The sequence below is a fragment of the Myodes glareolus genome, chromosome 14 (assembly GCF_982192425.1).
Source record: "Myodes glareolus chromosome 14, mMyoGla1.1, whole genome shotgun sequence".
NCBI classification, from domain to species: domain Eukaryota; kingdom Metazoa; phylum Chordata; class Mammalia; order Rodentia; family Cricetidae; genus Myodes; species Myodes glareolus.
In genome coordinates this window covers 50647538-50666798 of record NC_142039.1, presented here as the reverse complement: position 1 = coordinate 50666798, position 19261 = coordinate 50647538, and the positions used below count along the sequence as shown (strand labels likewise).

The window sequence follows — 19261 nt, the reverse complement described above, 5'->3', positions numbered from 1 at the left end:
AATTATGTATGGTTTAAAGGGAAACGGTTGTAGAGTAGGTAAGACTGCTTGCCATGCAAGCCTGGCAACCTGAGTTTGATCCCAGAAACCCATGTAAAGGTGGAAGGAGAGGACGTACTCCACAAAGATGTCCTCTGACATCCACATGTAGAGTGTGGCATGTGCACCCACACCACGTCATGTGCATGCACACGTACGCTCAATAATTATAAATACCTGTTTTTAAAATGTGTGGGCTGTTTACTTATGGAATGTCCATCTAATATTTTCAGATTGTGGCTGACTCTGGGAAGCTCAAGTATGGGAAACAGAACCTGAGACAACGGGGCACTAGTGCAGTCGTAGGCATTTTCACACAATTGTGTCACTGAATTAAAGGAAGGTAGCGGAGGAGAAAGCTCCGATGCACAGTCTGTGGCACTAGCAAACTCATTAGCACGAATCCATCAGGTTCCTCCAACATCATCCCTCTGGCCTTTTTAAAAGGTCATACGTGTGCTCGATTTTTTTCCTTGGTGTCTGTCGGGCCTCCCACACCAAGCCTACTCTGGCTGATACAGATTCCTGGTTTCCCAAACAAGTCTCCTTGTGCTTACTGAGCGAACATTAGAAACCACGCTGTTATTCCATTCAGAAAAGACGTTCCTTTATTGGTTTGGAGAGCAGAAATGGCACACCCTACCATGCCAAGAAGTATCACTGAAGTGTCACAGAGAGGGACAGCATCACAGCAAATGGTCCAGGAGGGCCCTGCCGTCCTCTTTTCCTAGTTAGTGACAAAAGCTTCCCTTATAAGCTCTGTGCGGTAAGAGCAGGTTTCTCCTGTTCGCCAGCAGCTATGATAATGACTATTTGTGGCCAGGAAGGAGCAGAAATTGCTAACAGGATTATATTTCTTCTGCAGCGAGCTAGCGTGGATGCTGGCTGGCACAGTGCCCTGCGCTCGTTAGGACTGATGATATCCTTGTAGCCAAGTGTGATTTATCCACTTTCCTTTTCATCTGTCCCCTGCCTACTGCCTTTGACCTGCTGTCCTGCTGTGGTCTCTGGACAGCCTGCAGATAAGCTACTGTAACTAAGCCTCAAGGCCAAGCTGTGGAACAGGCTCTGGACATGAAGGTAGTAAGAGCGTTTTCTCCCAAGGGGCCTTTCTTCCTTTTCTCTTTTAATCATTTGAACTGCTCCCCCTACCCCTGCCAACAGAAAGCAAGAAAGAAAAAATTAGTGACTATTGCACAATGTAGAAAAACAACAGCAAATAAATCTGCATGGTCTATAGGTGTGTGTGTGTGTGTGTGTGTGTATGTGTGTGTGTGTGTGCGTGTGTGTGTATAGAACCCAACTACTTTTTCTAATATTAAAGACCATTGTCATAGAGATTCATGTATTAGGTCCGTATTGATTGTCCGATGAGTGCTCCAGAAAGTTTAAAGTTTTGAGAGTTTGTTTTGTTTTGTTTTGCTTTTTTTTGTTAACAAGGGTCAAATTCAGAGAATGGGTTCTTGTGGACAGGAGGGATCATGGTCTATTCCATTTAGTGGGTCTTGGTTGAAGATGGACTCTTTTTTCCATTATGCAGCTCAGCTGATGAATTAGACATGGCCCCTGTCGGGAAAGAACATGCCACATGCGCATGCTAATGGACAGTAGGATTCAGAATGGTGCAGGAGCGTTCCTGCAAGGTCATCGTGAGCCCCGGGTGGCTTTGCCTTTGTTTTGTACAGTGTGGTCAGTCTGTCCTGGTTTTACAGCGGGGATGAACTTAAGTCTTCACTGAGTACTGGTGTAAGATGAGGAGTACGGATGGCCATGCAGGTGAAGAGTGAGCAGAGAGACCTTGTTGATGACCTCTGCAGAGGCTGAGAGGGTTCCCAGGGCATACCTTAGGTTGAAAGGGAAGCTGATGGCATGGGCAGCAAGGGGACCTGCTGCCCAGCAAGCTCTGCAGTGCCAAAGAGCAAAGGAAAGGGGATGACGAGGATGCCAACTCTGTCTCCACAAGCAGCATACCTTGGTTCCTGAGCTAAGCACTTAGAAATGCAATGTCCTTCCCACCAGCTTATTTTGTGACCTTGAGCAATGACCTCACTCTCTTCCCCCATCAGGCCTCAGTTCCCCCACGTATCCAATGACATCCTAGCACGGGGGCTCCCCAGTCATCCAGCAAGCAAACAGCACTCACGTCTCTCTTATTGTTTGTTTTCTAGGAATAGAACTGTGCCCTCCAGGAAAACGGTTCATGATTACCATGGTGGCAAGCTTCGTGGCCATGGCAGGCCAGTTCCTCATGCCAGGGCTGGCCGCGCTGTGCCGGGACTGGCAGGTGCTGCAGGCCCTCATCATCTGTCCCTTCCTGCTCATGCTGCTCTACTGGTCGTGAGTATCCTTCATGATGTCCCTCCACGGTGTTAGCATGAGTTTTCTGACAGACAGACAGACATACACACACACACACAAACACACACATACACACTCCTCTACCCCTATTTACATTGTTCATCCTGTGGAATGAGACTCTTTGTCCCATTCCTTAACTCCAATAGTTACCAATGGCTTCACACTGATCTGCTTCTCTCTATCACATAGGACCTTGACATGAATGTCTATAAATGGACTTAACCTATAAATGGTGGGGAGGTCTTGTGTTAGAATGGGACGTGTGGAGGGAGGTGCTGAAGGAATGATTTGGAAATGCTCTCTACCTCCTCTAGGTGAGGAATGAACAAACTTCAGCCCATTGCCCAAATCTGCTCATCATCTACTTTTGCAAATAATGATTTATTGGAAGATAGTCATTCTCATGTGTTCACAAATGCATTGCCTATAGTTACTGTGTCAGCAATGGTGTGGCCCACACAGCTGAAAATACTTATTATATAATCCCTTACAAAAAAAAGTTTGTTCATTGTGCTTAAGATTAATTAATATGACTTTTAAAAACCATCATGTAACAAGTTTTTGAGTTATCAACTTTGGATGGGGGGGTTATTGAATAAACTGTTTGGGGTGTGACCTCACTGTCTAAGGAATATGAATATGCTGTAAGAAGAAAAACTTTTAAACTGTACAGATTTAAAAAAACAAATTGTTTTTATTTCTGAGAGACACTCAGGGACTTTAACATGTGCCATACTCCTGTGTGTGATGGAAGGTACCACTCCCCATGCTTAGCTCTGGCTGGGCCAGCCCCAGGAATTTGTTCCATGGCTCTAATTCCCTGCTTGCTCAGAACTATAAAGAGTGGATCATAATTGTTCTACCTGGGGTTCTTTTAAAGACTAAAATGACTGATGCAAAAAGGCACATGAGGGGTAGGTCTGGAGGGAGACTTGGAGATAGAGCCTCGAGTTCTACCACCGAATAGGCTTGTAACCTTGGCCAAGTTCATCAGTGCCCTGGGTCGTAATAGTAAATAATTGGGTTGGGAGAATTAGTAGAGACACCTTGATTGATGCCTGTCACCTAGTATCACATATGTTCATGGTTATGATCAACATGATTATTATGTTTTATATTTATATTGGTAGTATTTGAGATAACTCAGATGTGTCAGGTCTTAATTCCTGTAAGTATTAACTACTGCTACTACAGTTGTTGTTTCAACCCTTCATAGAAACCTGTGTGGAGGAGCCGCAGCAATTTTGGGGAGAAATGTATCCAGTCTTTTCCTACTAGGCTTGGAAGGCTCCTCGAGAATCGGGGGCTGCACAGACTGTGTGGCTGCCTGTCCTTTCTTCTCACCTCTCTCATGACCACTGTCCTGCCGTCTCCTCCTGTTGACTGGGTTTTTGACAGACTTGCTTCAGTGGTTGCTGGAGGGAGAGGTGATTGGTAGCATCAGCCAGCACAACCAGCTGTTGGTGGCAAAGTACAGGAAGTGACACACTTTTCTTTAACAAGAAGGTATTTACTCTCTGTACTCAGGGTGCCTGGCGGCATGCTTGGTGGCTGCTCCCTGTCTAAGGAGAAGGCTGAGAAGCCCAGGAGCTATGAGGGATAGCAGACCAGTTGCCCAAGGCAGAATCCTCAATCTGCAAGTGGTGGGGTCGAGTCATGAAGATAAAAGTGTGGAAGGGATCTTCTAGTCAAGGTGGTAGACAGACAGACACAGACAGACAGACAGACAGGGGTTTTTCTATATGCATATGACTGCTGAATAAAACAAATCACCACAAAAATACCGTGCTGAGCTGCACTGGAAGGAGGGGATTCCGACAGAGCCATCATGGGGGCAGCATGAAGTTTCCAAATCTGACAGCACCCTAGGGACCTGCCCACAGGCTAGAACTGATCTCTTGGATGTATTTGTTGCTGCTAAGCGCTAACCTGGTACCTGACAGAAACCCATTGGGGAAGGAAGGGTATACTGTGGCCCATTGGTTCAGAGAGTCTCAGTCCACCACAGAAGGAAGGTATGTCCAACCAGTTCAGTTCATAGTGGTGGCGGTGATGGCAGACATTGTCCACATCACTGTCAAGTAGACTAGGAAGTGGGCATGGATAAACCCCCAAGGACTCACCCTGAATAGCCTACCTCCTCCCAACTTTCCAGAACCTCCCAAAATAGTGCCGCCAAGTGGGCATCAAGTGCTTAAAGCATGAGCCTGTGAGGACACTAGATTCAAACGACACCTTGTGGTTTGGATGTGGGTTGTTCCACACCTATTCTTGTGCCTGAGGCTTAGTTTTCAGTATGGTGGTATTCAAAGTTTGGGGTTTCATGGTTTGGTCATTAGAGGTATGCCCGTGGGATTGACACACTCAGTGAGTAACCGAGCCCTCAAAGCTCTCCGATGTCCTTCTTGCCATCTCTGTCACACACGTTCTGTTACTGTGATTCCACCCACCTTAGCTCTTCATCTGGGTCTATCAGCCTTCAAAACTGTGGGTTTTGTATGTTGCCCTGGCACAGACATTTTGTTTTAGTAACAGAGAAAAGACTAAATACAGGCTTGGTATACAATTAGAACTGAGCTCCTTGAAGAAATTCTAGAATCAAAGACTAGAAAGTCTTTCCTCACCACAGGGTCTCCACCCACAGCTGGCTGACTCCCTGAACTGTGAACAGAAAAAAAAATTCTCTCTCTAAAAAAAAAAAATCAAAGCTTTGAAGTCTGAACCGCGCATGCATACACAAATTTTAGACACTTGCCAAGGCTGAGATACTCTGACCTTCTAGAGTCAACAAAGCACCCTAAGGAGGCACACAAGGCTCACATGGAAGGAAATTCTTGACAAGGATGAGCTCACAGACAAAATTCAACCCCAGCCAACCAGCATGCATTGTCCCAGCAAAGCAAAGGTTTTCCTTTAGTGGCTCTGGTCTCTTGTTATTCACAGCTGATTCTTCTGCTCCAGCTGACCAGACGCCACAGATTCTTCACACAAATTTTCTACTAGAGTCTGCTTTCCTCTAAAATGTCACAAGCCAGGCCTCCATTTTCTGTACTGCTTTCAACATTTTTATCTTCCAAGCTCTCACCAGTCACCAAACTTTGAATACTCAGTGGCTTTTCTGGCTCAGAGTTCTGAAATCCCACAGTTATTCCCGAAACACATGGTCAGGTCTTTCACAGCAATACTCCACTATTCTGGGACCGATATCTTCTTAGTCAGGGTTTCTATTGCTGTGATGAAACACCACGACTAAAGTAACTTGGGGAGGAAAGGGTTTATTTGGCTTACATTTCCATATTCTGTTCATCATTCAAGGAAGTTAGGACAGGAACTCAAACAGGGCAAGAACCTGGGGGCAGGAAATGATGCAGAGGCCACAGAGGGATGCCACTTACTGTCAGGCTTACCTACCATCCGATCTTATGGAGATCTTTTCTTTTCTTTTTCTTTTTTAAACATCTTCATTTCTTTTTATTTTTTAAGATTTATTTATTTATTATGGATGCAGTGTTCTGCCTGCATTTATGTCTGCCTGCCAGAAGAGGACACCAAATCTCATTATAGATGGTTGTGGGCTACCATGTGGTTGCTGGGAAAAACTCGGGACCTCTGGAAGAGCAGCCAGTGCTCTTAACTTCTGAGCCACTGCTCCAGTCATTGGAGACATTTTCTTAATCGAGGTTCCCTCTTCTCAGATGACTTTAGTTTGTGTCTAGTTGACATAAAACTACCCAGCACACCTATGCTCTAAGATCTGTCCTTTTGCGCTGTTAGACAGAGGCAGGCACTGTGCATTGGGTTGTGTGAAGTGAGGCAATGCCTACACAAGGGGACAGTAGACTCACCTGCATGTCTGACTGGAGAGGTGTTTTGGAAGTGACCCCATGGAGATTTGTCAGTGGACCCAGTGTGACTCATGAGGAGAAGAGAGGATGCTGTGACTGGGGCTGAGTCTTTGAATAGGAGGGGCTCAGGAGTAGGGAGCCCAGAGCCCCCTCTTGTCATTGGAGTCTGGAGGGGATGGGATGAGATCAGTTGCTTCAGAGGTCCCAGTGCTGAAGGCAGTGGAAGAAGCCTGTGCTCTCAATTGTAGATTTTCCACTTATCCAGGTAGAGTGGAACCAAGAGCTCTGTGGATGTCAGTAAGAAGAATAGTTTATTGCTCACAATTCTGAAGAGAAAGGATCACACAACAGTCCATAGGGCTGTACGAGAAAGGACCAGAGAGCAGGGAGGAAGGGGACAGTGCATGCAGGATCCTTTATTGAAGTTTCTTCAGGAGAGACTAGTTGAGGCATCATAGGAAGATTCGGGGTCAGCTAGTGTGGAGGCATGGGGCTGTCCCCAGTTATCTGCTACTCAGTCCTGGGGTGATCGTAGCTGGTGGGTAGTTGCTAGTTTAAGAGTCTAATCTATGTGTAGAATGTGGTTAAGGTATGGCCTCTAGATTGGTTAGTCTGTGATTAAAGCATGCAGCCAAGCCTCTCGTTACTGGGAATGAGTTAACCTTTGGCAGAGCTGGGCAGGGTGCTCCAGGATGAGCAAGGCCCCATACAGCCAGACATTGGAAAGTTAAAAGGTACAGCTAACATACAGCCAACCCTTCTACAGGTACAGGACAAGGTCATCAGTACAAGATGGCATGAGCAGTGTGACTAGGTAGGGATCTGGCAAAGACTTTCACGAGTGAAGGTGCATGGGAAGGTGGATCACTCCTTAGTGATGGGAAGACCTGTGACACAGGGGTGATTGCTGCCCCCATCCGCTCAGTGAGTCTAAGAGCTGCTCAGGGATGTTGACAGCTCACTTCATCCTTAGGTGAGGCAGAACCCGCTGCCGGTTTCCAATGGGCCGGAAGTGAAGGAAATGCTGCAGAAGGCAAGGGAGGGGAGTACAGAAAGGACAAAGGTGCGCTTGCCCGGATGGAGGCGCTCCAGGGAGTGGTGCTTTAAGCACTTTGTGAGGAAGCAGGTACAGAAGAGACTGTACCTGTGAGTGAACACTGTCAAAGGTGAATACAGGTGTCCACAGCCACCACGCACCCTGACTTGGTGCCACATAGAAATCCTTGTTTAGTTGTTTGCTTAGCCATTCATTACCCCTTAGGAAAGGGCAGCATAGCTTAGTGCCAATCTAAAGAGTTGTACTGACCTATCTTTTTCCCAAATAAATGCTTCTAGCCTCACAGCTTACAAACACACGAGGAGAAATAAAATCAAGATTTAGAACGCCAGAGGACAGAAGAGTAAGAGGGATTCTGCCAGGTGTAGCAAGAAGCTAAGTGGGAGGTAACAGAAGGATGAAACAGACCTGAAGAAAGGAAGGGCTGCTGCCTTCAAACAGTACAAGGGTTGGAAAGGTATCTCCTTCAGCTAGTCCCAGCCTACTGACAGTGTAGCTTGGTAACAACTGCTTGGTGAGAGCACCCCCCCCACCATGCATGACACAGTCTTACCCTGTCTTCTGGTCATTGTATCAAGGTCTGTTACATGAAAATGCTTCAGGAGACCAGGAAGGTAGCAGGCGGGGCAGGGAATGTGAGCTTTCCTGGTCGGGACTTACTGTAGAGGAGTTTTTCTGGAGGAGGTCCAGGAATCAGGGATGGTGCGTGCCATCCCTGTGGTTGGGAGCCTGTCATCATCTCACGGTGAAAATGAGAGGACCAGAGGACAGGGCAGGTTTGGCGATGCAGACACTCGCACATCTGCTGTGCACCCTCCTGTGCCTGTGAACATCTGTGTGGCGCCTTGGTGAGCCCCTGTGGAGGATGTGCATGCTCACTGGTCTTCAGATCATGGTTCCTAGGTGTAGGGGCTGTCATCATAAATAAGGCAGTCACAGCCCTGCCCTCATGAACCAGCAAGGCAAGGAAGGAAAATCACACTTCAAATTTATGTCCCAAAGCACTGTGGGGTATGCAGATTTCGGTGGGCCTTAGCATTTCAAAGACACATTTTCCCTAAGATCAGCTGTATGCTTCCTCCCCTAGGAGTTTCACAGAGTGATCCCGTTTTGCATGGAAATAAACAGAGTCAAAAAGCTTCCCCAGAAACCCAGAGAGAAAGCTTTTGCCACTCAAGTGTAAGGACCTGAGTTTGGACCCCTACCACCCATGTAAATGTTGGATGGGTGTAGTGGCCCACCTATAATCCCAGCATGGGAAGGTGGGGCAGGTGTCGGGAACAGAGAGGATCCCCAAAGCAAGCTGACTCCAAAGACTAAATGAATCGGCATCTCTGGCTTCAAGCAAGAGAATATTTAAAATGGAAAGCAATCAGAAAAGACCCCCGAAGTCAACCTCAGGCCCCCATTTGCACATCCACCTGCTCATACATATATGCCCACACATACACCACAAACATATATGAAGATGCGTTCAGGGCTCCAGGTGAGTCCTGAGGTCAGTTCACTTCCTCTGCGGACACAGGCATCTGTCAGCTTGGTCATCTCAGACATCCAGCATCAGAGCTGTTTCCGAAAGCGCTTTCAGGAACAGACAAGAGCGTGGGCCTGGATCTAACCACCTTAGCACACTGTGGGGATATACACATATGTGACACATTCTGGAAACTTTTTTTTCCTGACTGTGTTTCTGGTTGCCTGGGCTAGGATACCTGCCTTGCTTACCTGACAGCATCATCAGCAACCACTGGTGTCTTGTTCTCAAAGAAGTTTCTACTCCTGGCCTGTCCCCACAGCCCTGCAAGGGAACAGGAGGGTTTCCCTCTGCCAGGGCTCTTCATCAGGTTGGGAAAGAGCCATAGTTTGGGTTCACCCAACATGAGTGCTCTGTGCGAAGACATGCACCAGATGTGTGAAGATGGTGAGTTATAAACATCACTCTGTTCCGCTGGAAGTTCATCCTGATGAGAGCTTCACAAGCATTAGCATTGGGGAAGGCGGGGAGAAGAAGGAGAAAGAGGATGCTGGATGGGAAATAACAGGAACAGAGGGAGAGGTGTAACCTTAGAGCAGGAGTAGCCGCACCGATTCTCCAGGTGAGAAATGAGCCTTGTGAGTGGGAAGGAGAGTGAGGCAGCCTACATGCTCAGCAGCGGGGGAAGAAATTGCACCAAGGTAGCGGAGAGAGATCCTTAGGAAAATGTATCCTAAGAGATTTTAATGTTTAACATTTCCAAGAGACGTTATTATAAAACATGTAAGTGGCCTCAAGCTAGATATGCCGAGTTAGAAAATACTAACAATTCCATCGTGTATAGTAAATGGTCTTAATTTAGAAATATCTCTAAAAATATTTGAGGCACGCTGGGCAGGGGTCATGCATGCCTTTAATCCCAGCACTCAGGAGGCAGAGGCAGTCGGATCTCTGCAAGTTCAAGGCCAGCCTGGTCTACAGAGCGAGTTCTAGGATTGGCTCCATAGCTACTGGGAAACCCTGTCTTGAAAAATAAAACAAAGCAAAACAAAATATTTGAGGCAGAATCCTTGAATTTTTATCATTTCGTAAGTTTAGTTTTAAGAGGTTTTGGGGGAGTGTTTGTGTTTGTTTTTGAAATGGAGTCTTGGTATATTGCCCAAGCTGGCCTCAACTGAGCTCAAACTGTCCTCCTAGATATCTGAGACAGCAGATGTGCTTCCCTGCATCAGCAGAAGGTTGCTCTTTGGGGTCTAGACTAAGCACGTTACATCCCTGAGTGCCCTCGATTTGCTCAAGGACCCCTGGAGAGTAGCACTGTGATAGACTCCCATGCAGAGAGAGAAACTGAGGCACACAGATCCTCCACGGTTTGCCAGAGGTGCTTTGGCTGCCACCAGCTGTTCAGCTCACCCCACAGGCTGCAATGCTGTTAGGTCCAGGAAGTACCTGGGTCACCAAGGGTAGCGTGTACTTGGCACAGAACTTGCTTCACATCCTGGAAGATTCCATGTTCCCTCTAACAATGACAAAAACATTTCTTCTAGTACCTATCCTAATAGGGCACAATGAAAATGTGTTAAATGGATTAATTGATTGTGCTGCTTGTCGCTAAAGTGAGTTTAAAAGACGTGTGTGTGTGTGTGTGTGTGTGTGTGTGTGTGTGTGTGTGTGTTTCAGCAATTATCAGTCTGTTTTTCTTTCCCAAGCAGGAGGAGCACAACATGATCCTCCATCAAAACCAATTTCATTTCAAAATACCACATTATACAAAGAGATTCTCTCACAGATAAAAACAAGGTTGCGGGGTTCCCTGCACACAAGGAACTCAGCTGTGTCAACACTGACTCACAGGGGAAAGGGAAAGAGATGAGTCACAGACGTTAGCCTCTGAGCACCTGAGTCAGCAGCAGCAGTCCTTTCACAGGCTGCAGTGACCACTTCGCTGCTGATCTGGGGACTTGAAATAGAAACACAAAGGAAAAGGCTTCTCCAGGTATAGTGGCTCACGCCTTTAATCCCAGCACTTGAGAAGCAGAAGTAGGTGGATCTCTGAGATTTCAAAGTCAGCCTGGTCCACATAGAGAGTTCCAGGACAGCTAGGACTACATAGTGGGGAGACCCTGCCTCAAAAACAAATAAACAAAGACAGAATACACACACACACACACAGAGAGAGAGAGAGAGAGAGAGAGAGAGAGAGAGAGAGAGCGTTTTAAATCCTTGCTCTACATTTTCTAGACTGGGTAATGAAGCATCATGTAATGCTAACAACAGGCAAATGTATACTGCTGGAGACGGGTTCGTTCTCCTCAGTGTTGTAGCCTCTGTTATGTTGTCCTGACTCAGGTCTATAACCGAGCCCCAGCCTATGCTCACAGAAACAACTCAGATACTCTGATTAAATGCAATGGAGCATGCTTGTGCATTCACACACACACACACACACACACACACACACACACACACACACATAGGAAAGAAACTGTAGTGGGGAGGAAATATGATCAAAGTACATATACATATGTTTATGTAATTTGAAAGAAATAATTAAAAACAAAGCCCTAGAGTCACAAATAGTAGTGCATATTTCAGTCATGAAAGTTGAATGAGTGAGCCCAAAGTGCCCCAGCTGCTGTTGGGGATTTGCTGATGACACAGATTGTTAAGGAGCCCTCGGGGGGAAAAAGCTACCTCATTTAAGCCGCTGAGCTGAGCACAGGGGTCAGGTACAATACGATGAGTCCCAGGGCCCAACACTCGTGCTTACAAGCAGAGGTGGAGAGAGGCCTGGGAAAACAGGGAAGCATGGCCCGCTGACACCATGCAAACACTATACTATTGTCCCCAGGGCCAGGACATGCCTTCCACACCCGTCTCACTGTCCTAACCCAGCAGCTAGGGCTGCTGAAGGCCACGAGAGCCACTGCAGCCTGGAAATCTGACAGGGCAGTCAGGGTGAGCCTGTGTGCTGGATTCTGAGCTGTCAGTGCCTGGCTCAAGTCAGGTGGCCTCTGGCAACAGGTGTCCAATGCTAAACGACTTCTGCCCTGGCAGCTGGTCAGCGTCCACAAAGATGGATCGAGCGAGTCTCAGTGGACCCTGAGACCAGTACGAAAGCACGGCAGTTTGGCCTCACTCGGGCTTTGGAACTGACTAATTTGAATCAGGATAGGTTTCTGTGGGAGCCGGGAGAGAGAGGTGTGCGCAGAGATGACAAAGCATCTGCCAGACGCCAGCAGGAGGCTCCCACATGACAAGCAGATATTGTAGCCATGGTATCTGTCTGCCACCGTGATGGGCATAGGATTGGAGCCCAGGCTTACGTCAGAAGGTGGCCCCCGGGAGCAGGTTGATTGGCCCACCTGCTGCGAGCTGCAAACACAGAGGTGCCGATAAAATTCCAATTAGATGCAGAAGCTGCAAAAAAAATCCATCTTGTCTTTGGCCCCTTTCCCTCCCCACTTTCCTTATTTTATTTTCCTCCTCTCCCTTGCCTGGTAATTAAGCCTAGAACCCTGTACATGCTAACTGAGCACTCTACCACTGAACTAGATTCCCAACTCCTAAATATTTTATCATTTCAGACAAGGTCTTGCTAAATTATCCAGGCTGGATGAGAACTCGCTATTGTAATCCAAGCTGGCCTCGGGCTTGCAAATGCCCTGTTTCAGCCTGGAAGGTGCTGAGATTACAAACCTGTACCACTTTGCCTGTTGGAACACGGCATTTTCTTTATCACTTGCTAAAGCTGTCAGTCAGCTTCCTATACGGCATCACACCTTTAATGTCCTGTGTGCCATTTGGTTTCTGTGGCCTGATAATCCCTTCCACAGGTAAGTTTTTGAAAGGAGGAGGAGGGAAAGAGTGGTGGATATTAGCTCAGGTGTGTGGGTGGATGAGCACCAGCTGCATGCAGGGTTACAGATTGTAGGTGTCTGTAGGGGAGCTGAATCCCAAGTCTTTATCTGCTAAAAACATGAACAGAGGAACATTTAGGGTTATTAGAATTTTTTAGCTGTCCAGTGCTTGATCAAGCCCAGAGAATCCACAACTAACGTCCTCTATTTCAGTCAGAAATGGCCCAAGCTCTGCCCATACTCAGTTTCATGTGCACACATGGAAAGGTCATCTCCACAAAGTTTTATTGACCCTGCTACCTCTCTGGGCTAGACTTTGTGTCCTTCCTGTCCGCCTGCTTAATGGAAGTCCCAGACTGGGCTGAACTTCAGCTCAGTGGTGCAGCGTGTGTTTAGCATGCTTTCCTTCCCAAAAAAATAATTTCTCGGAGCCCAAAGCGTAGTTCTTCTACATAATGACTCCAACTGCCCCGTGCATGTTTGTCCTGTGAATGACGTCCCTCTTGACTCACGGACAGGGAGGTGTGTCTGTGTACACGGGTATCGCCCCAAAACCAAATACTCCACAAGGCAAATAAGGAAATGGCTTAAGGGTACAACTAATTTCATAACGCATTTCCAGTTAGTTTTATTCCCTTCCTGTATTTTATTTATGAGTAAATGTCCCAGTACAGTGGACTAAGCAGGACACACGTGATTCTTACTCAGAGAATTGCCTTACTAGTATCTCATCAGAATGCGTATTTAATGAGCCCTCAAAGAAGCAGCCCATGCAACTGCGGAAATCATGTGGGGTTCCTTAAAAAGCCACCCAGGGGCAGCTCTTTTGACTCCTGGATATGGACACCAGAAGGACTACATCAGTCAACAGAGGTGTGCTCATCCATGATTACAGTAGTAGCATGGTTCACAGTAGCCAAGACATGGAATCAGCCTAGGAGCCCATCAGGGGGGGAACAGATAAAGAATTAGGTGGTGTGTATATGCAATGGAGTTTTATTTAGCTATAGAAAGAACAAAGATGATACTTTCAAGAAAGTGGATAAAACTGTAGGTTATCATATTAAGTGAAATAAGGCAAAACCAGAAAGATAAACAGTGTGTATTTTTTTTCATATATAGAATCTAGATTTAGAAATAGGTATGTAAGACATGAAAACAGACACTACTTGGGAAAAGAACAGTGGAGGATGGTATGAGAGGGTGATAGGAGGTAAGGTCAAATATATGATATACACTAATGAAAATGTTACAGTGAAACCTATTCTTTTGTATAGTAAATGTATGTTAATGCACAAAAGGGCTACCCAGATAAGAAGCTTGTTGATGTTAGATTCTTCCATTGGACAAGAAAATAGTTGATTATGTTTAAACCGTACAGGCAAATGATCAGCCTTATAGTACCATGTACCAATTTTTAAAAATTGTTATCAGTTATACATACATATATATTACTAAAAATTTAGATGACAAAATTCCCTTTATTGCAAATTTTCTAAAAACCTTGTGATCTACTCTAATTATTACCTTCTCACCAAACTATCCCCAAATGCTATTTACATTTTTTTCCAGTTACTATATTTCATTTCAGATTTGGGACTTGTAAAAGCACACAGACTACTTGAGAGTCATTGGTTCTTCTTTGGATCAAATGAAGACATAAAACTACAAGGAAGTCATTTGCAAGCTGTCAGTCTGCACACATCCATGTAGATAACCGGTGGCAAGTTAGGAAGAGCCCGCAGCACCAGAAAAAAAAGAATCACAATAGAACAGAGAACTCAATCACAGATTATTCAAATTGATTGCTGTACAGTTTAATCTCAAAGAGTCGCCTTCACACCTACTGCCAGCATTACCCACAGTAAGGGGCAGTGTAAGGCTTAGACTTCAATGGACTCTGTCCTATTTATTTCCTATCCTATTATCCTCAGAGGGATCCGAGCCATGACACAGCAGGAGATGCAGTTTGAATGGCACCCCTCTTTCTTCATCCTGATCTCTAGTAAGGCCAGTGCTTCATAGTTGACTTTCAATCTGGAAATTGTTTTCAGCTTTGCCGTAGGATCTCTCTGGAATACCTATAATGTCCAGACTCCTCTTCTGGGCCTGTGCTGACATTCCGGTGGAGGAGAAAGAAGCTTGTTCCATGTACTAGTTTTTTCACTGGACAGTTCCACAGCTAATGACTGCGGTGTAAAAGCAGACTTAGGCTTAGCTCAGGTGCATCCCAGGAAAAAGAGGAGAATGGGAATGTGAGATAGAACCCTGCTGCTACTGTCGAATCACACGTCACCACATTCTGCCTTTTGTGAGCTGAGGCAAGCACAGGAAGAGGTTGCCTCAGCTGAATACTAAACTGAATGTTCCCATTGAGCTTAAAGAAACAGAACGGAATGGTGATGTAAGCCTGTAATCCCAGCTCTAGGGAGGCTGGGGCAGAAGGGTTTCCCTGAGTTCTAGTCAAGCCTGGGCTTCCTGGTTGGACCTCCTTGAAAAGAAGAGGGAGGGAGAGAGAGAGGAAGACGAAGAGGAGGAGGAAGAGGGACAGAGAGACAGAGAACAAACTTACCAGGCAGGACAGTTTCTCTCTTGATACAGTAGCATCGTTTGGGAAGAGCTCTCCAGAAAGTTTCCATATGAAGCTTTAGGACCACATTTCACTGTCACTGTTTGGTGCAGGGTCTTCCTGAAACATATTTACTCTGCTTTTTTAAAAAAAAGTTATAGAGTTGGAGAGATGACTCGGTAGTTAGGAGCACTTACCGCTCTTGCATAGTATACATATTCAGTCCCAGCTTTCCTATTAGGTGGCTCACAATAGCCTATAGCTCCAATCGCTGGGTATCTGATACCGCTGGCCTCCACAGGCACCTGCATGCATACAGTCCATATGAACTCACACAGGCAAATGCATACACATAGATACAAAATAAATCATTTTAAAAATCTGTCTGTCTGTCTGTCTCTCTCTCTCTCTCTCTCTCTCTGTGTGTGTGTGTGTGTGTGTGTGTGTGTGTGTGTGTGTGTGTTCTATGGTGAGCATGTGGCGATCAGAAGATGATTTACAGGCGTTGGTTCTCTCCTTACACCATGAAAGTCACGAGGCTAGTACTCAGGCCTTCAGTCTTGGTGGTTAGCATCTTTACATGATGAGCCATCTCACTAGCCCTAATCTTGCTTCTTAAGAATACCAAAAGCATGGATGCTATAGAAAGAATCCTAGAGGCCAAGTCCCATACTTAGTTGTGCTAGTATTGGTACCTAATAGGATGTCAGTACTAGAGCAGAAAGGATGGTTGCAATTATTGGCCTTATGGACACATGCCAAACAGAGATTCCTATCTGGTACTGAAACTGGTTTTATCACTTTGTCACTCCTGGGCATCACCAGGGTCTTCTTTCAAGACAGTGGGATTTATCAGGGTGTCTGTTGTGTGTGAGGTTCCTGTGCCCGCCGTAAGGAGTTGGAATGCCTCTGTACCTCTATCACTGACTGCCGCCTTTCCCGGTGTATGACAGCAGGCCCTCTCTGTTCCCCACAACCTGGCCCAGCGCTGACCGGGAGCTTCCCCTTCTGGTAGTCTCTCCCCTGAGTCAGTCCTGAGTGCTCTTCCATCAAGAGCTATTTTCAGTAAACTGATCACGCAACCTCCGTGCCATCCAAATCAGAGATTCTTTTACTTATTTCTGCTTCATGGCTTTTCAAGCATGAGGTGCACTGGTCAGATGTGGCTTTCGTCTGCCTTATGTGGTTTTGATATTTTTGGTTGAAATATTCCCTATCCCTGAGCATTAGAGATATGTTCCTTCCAGGCCCCAGGCTGTGGCCAGGTTTGGATTTTTAAGATGGGGGTCTCATTCTGTATTGCAGACTGGCCTGAGGTTCACTAAGTAGTCCCAATGGTCTTGAACTCAAAACAATTCTCCCGTGTGAATCTTCTGAGTACAGGGATTATAGGTGTGAGCTTCCATGCCTATCTCTGCCAAGGTTTTTACACTTTAGAGCGTTATTATATCATACTTGTGTCCTGAGAAATTCCATCAAGTTCCCACTGTGTTACCCAAACTGACAGGCTCCTGGGCCTTCTCAGGAGCCACAGCTCAGTATTTTCTGACTTTGCTATACATTTGAATACATCTTAAAACCTAAGCATTCGGTGCCTGTACCTTGGGCTTGTGCCTTTCTATATAGCCCTAGAAATCCTCATAAGGACAGTACTCACTAATATCAGCTGTCTTTGTGGCCTGGCATACTGCCACAAAGGGTTATTGTAAGTGAGCTCTCAACTCATCCCGTCTGCTGTCTGATGGCCGAGTGTCCTGAGCAATGCTCATGGATATTCTCAGCCTGAGCTTTCCCAGCTGCCCAGTGGGTCAATAGTACCGCCTCATCAGTAGCTCAGCCTGAGACACTGGTAGAGCAGTACCTGCAGTCACCAGTGTGTGATGAAAAGTGGCTTGCAGGATTGCCTGCTGTTGGAGGCAATTGTGTGGCTGTCGTGCACCCACCTGTATCTCTTGAGAGACTACAGTCCTGATTTTCCTTCAAGCTGGTCCTGTGGCTGCTGGTCCTTCCATTCCCCACTATCAGTAGCTGCGTATCTGTGCTGGTTCCTTCCTCATTTCTCTTCCTCTCCCTTCTCCTCCCCTTTTACCTCATCTCTTCCCATCTCAAACCCAGCCTGCTGCTTCACCAGCTTACACCTCCTCAAATCTAGTAGTTTCACGCCCCACGTCATCCCTCTCAATCCCGTATCCACACACAGCACACAGCATGCCTAACTGAACCAGTACTCGCTTATTTCCTAAAATAGATCCAGTATGGCTTTGCCTCTCCTTGGAGTCTCAACCTTTGCCTTCCTCAGTTGCCTTGTCCCAGTCTATGTCATACATGTAGGGTCTGGTCCTTGACACTCTAAGCTGAGTGTGTGTATATACTTTACTTTATTGTATTTACAGAGGTCTCCCTCCATAGGACTTGAAATCAACAGTAGATGCATCAAAGATGGTCCTGAGGTGACAGTGCCCAGTTTATATCAGAACAACAACAACAAATCATTTAGTGCCCAGCAAGGGTCTGAGCTCATGAGAAGCCTACACCCGTTTCTTCAAACATGAAGGATTACCATGCCTGCAATCCAAGCCTATCCTACAGGCCTTGCAATCCTAAAAGACCTTTAGTTAGAATTGTTTGAGTTATACAGACCCTGTTGTCTGAGGACCCAACCATAGGGGTGATGAATATGGGCTAAAGACTGTATGGCTACTAGGGATAACACAGTGTCCCAGAGATCTGTCAATCTGGAAGTCACTGGACCATGCCTACTGAGTGCAGTTTGGTCTCTGCCTATGACTCTGAAGCCTGGGACAAGAGGAAAAACTTCTCCTGTGGGTCAGGTTGTCCTGGGTCCAGCACTGTTCTCCTGGGAAATTCTGAGAACAAAGATGACTGCTCTGTATATATAACACAGACCTTGATTTGAACAAAATGATACTACTCAAATACCATTGATTTATGATTTGATTTCGTACCATAAGGTTAGTATCCATAAACACTGGGTATAAATAATATTACGTTGACCCTTCCCCCATTATTGTATATTTTAAGGTTTGACAGACAATCTACAAAGTAACCTGTGCTGTCAGACTAGCAAAGTCTAGAGGAGGTCCTAACACAAATCACAGGGTACTGGAATCAAACACAGAAGTGGCTATACTGATATTTACATTAAACTATAAGGTTTTAAGTCCATATATTGAGGGAAAAAATGAATGTTAGTGATCTACAATCTCAATAAATTAAGAAAAGAAACTACATACACTATATTCAAATATATTAGCAAGATGGAATTTAAGCCATGAGAATTGGCATTTGTTCTATTATTTCATATTAAAGAAAAGATCTGACTTTAAAATGCCATATTTTACTGATGGCATTTGGAGATGTTTCTACTTATTCAAGTTTTGTTATCCAAATTAATTTTTAATAAATACAGACCAGTAAACAATTTTGATTATTTTTTTAAATGCCTGTAATTTGAAATATATTTTATTATAACTTTCCATTTGGGGATGGGGGACCCAACATTCAAATCATAGCAATATCTACTTTTTCCAGATGATAGATCCATTTAAAGACTCTCGTGAGCTGGCAGGAGTCAAATCGTCATGGTAACTTCTTACCAGAATCCATCCTGACTTTCCCGATGACACATAACTAAAATGAAACAGAATGGAGGCCATTCAGGCATTCCCCTTGTGTCTTTGCAGGATCTTCCCCGAGTCTCTCCGGTGGCTAATGGCTACCCAGCAGTTTGAGTCAGCAAAGAAGTTGATCCTGTACATCACACAGAAGAACTGTGTAAGTCCTGAGAGTGACATCAAGGGAGTGATGCCAGGTAAGTACACTACAGCTGATTAGGGTGCCTGAGGGCTGGTCATGTCCAGAATACCTGTCCTGGCTAGTGTTTGCTCTATGTTCCTGTACCCACATGGTTTGCAAAGGTTTGGAATGGCAGCAGTGGTTGCTGAAGTCTGAGAGTGAAAATCAACTGCAATTATCTCCACTCTAGGAGCGAGTGTCCTTCATAATCAGGTGAACACACCCATCACATCCCTTAGGGCC

The 19261-nt window shown here is 45.7% G+C and overlaps 1 protein-coding gene across 1 annotated transcript in view; it reads left to right on the top strand.

Annotated features, from left to right (window-relative positions):
* The window catches only part of Slc22a23 (solute carrier family 22 member 23), a 161978-nt gene that overhangs the window by 117064 nt on the left and 25653 nt on the right, over positions 1-19261 (top strand). The window contains exons 4-5 of the mRNA XM_087896524.1: positions 2208-2376; positions 18907-19034. Of these exons, the coding sequence (XP_087752650.1) occupies positions 2208-2376; positions 18907-19034 (297 nt within the window). The remainder of the gene's footprint in view (positions 1-2207; positions 2377-18906; positions 19035-19261) is intronic.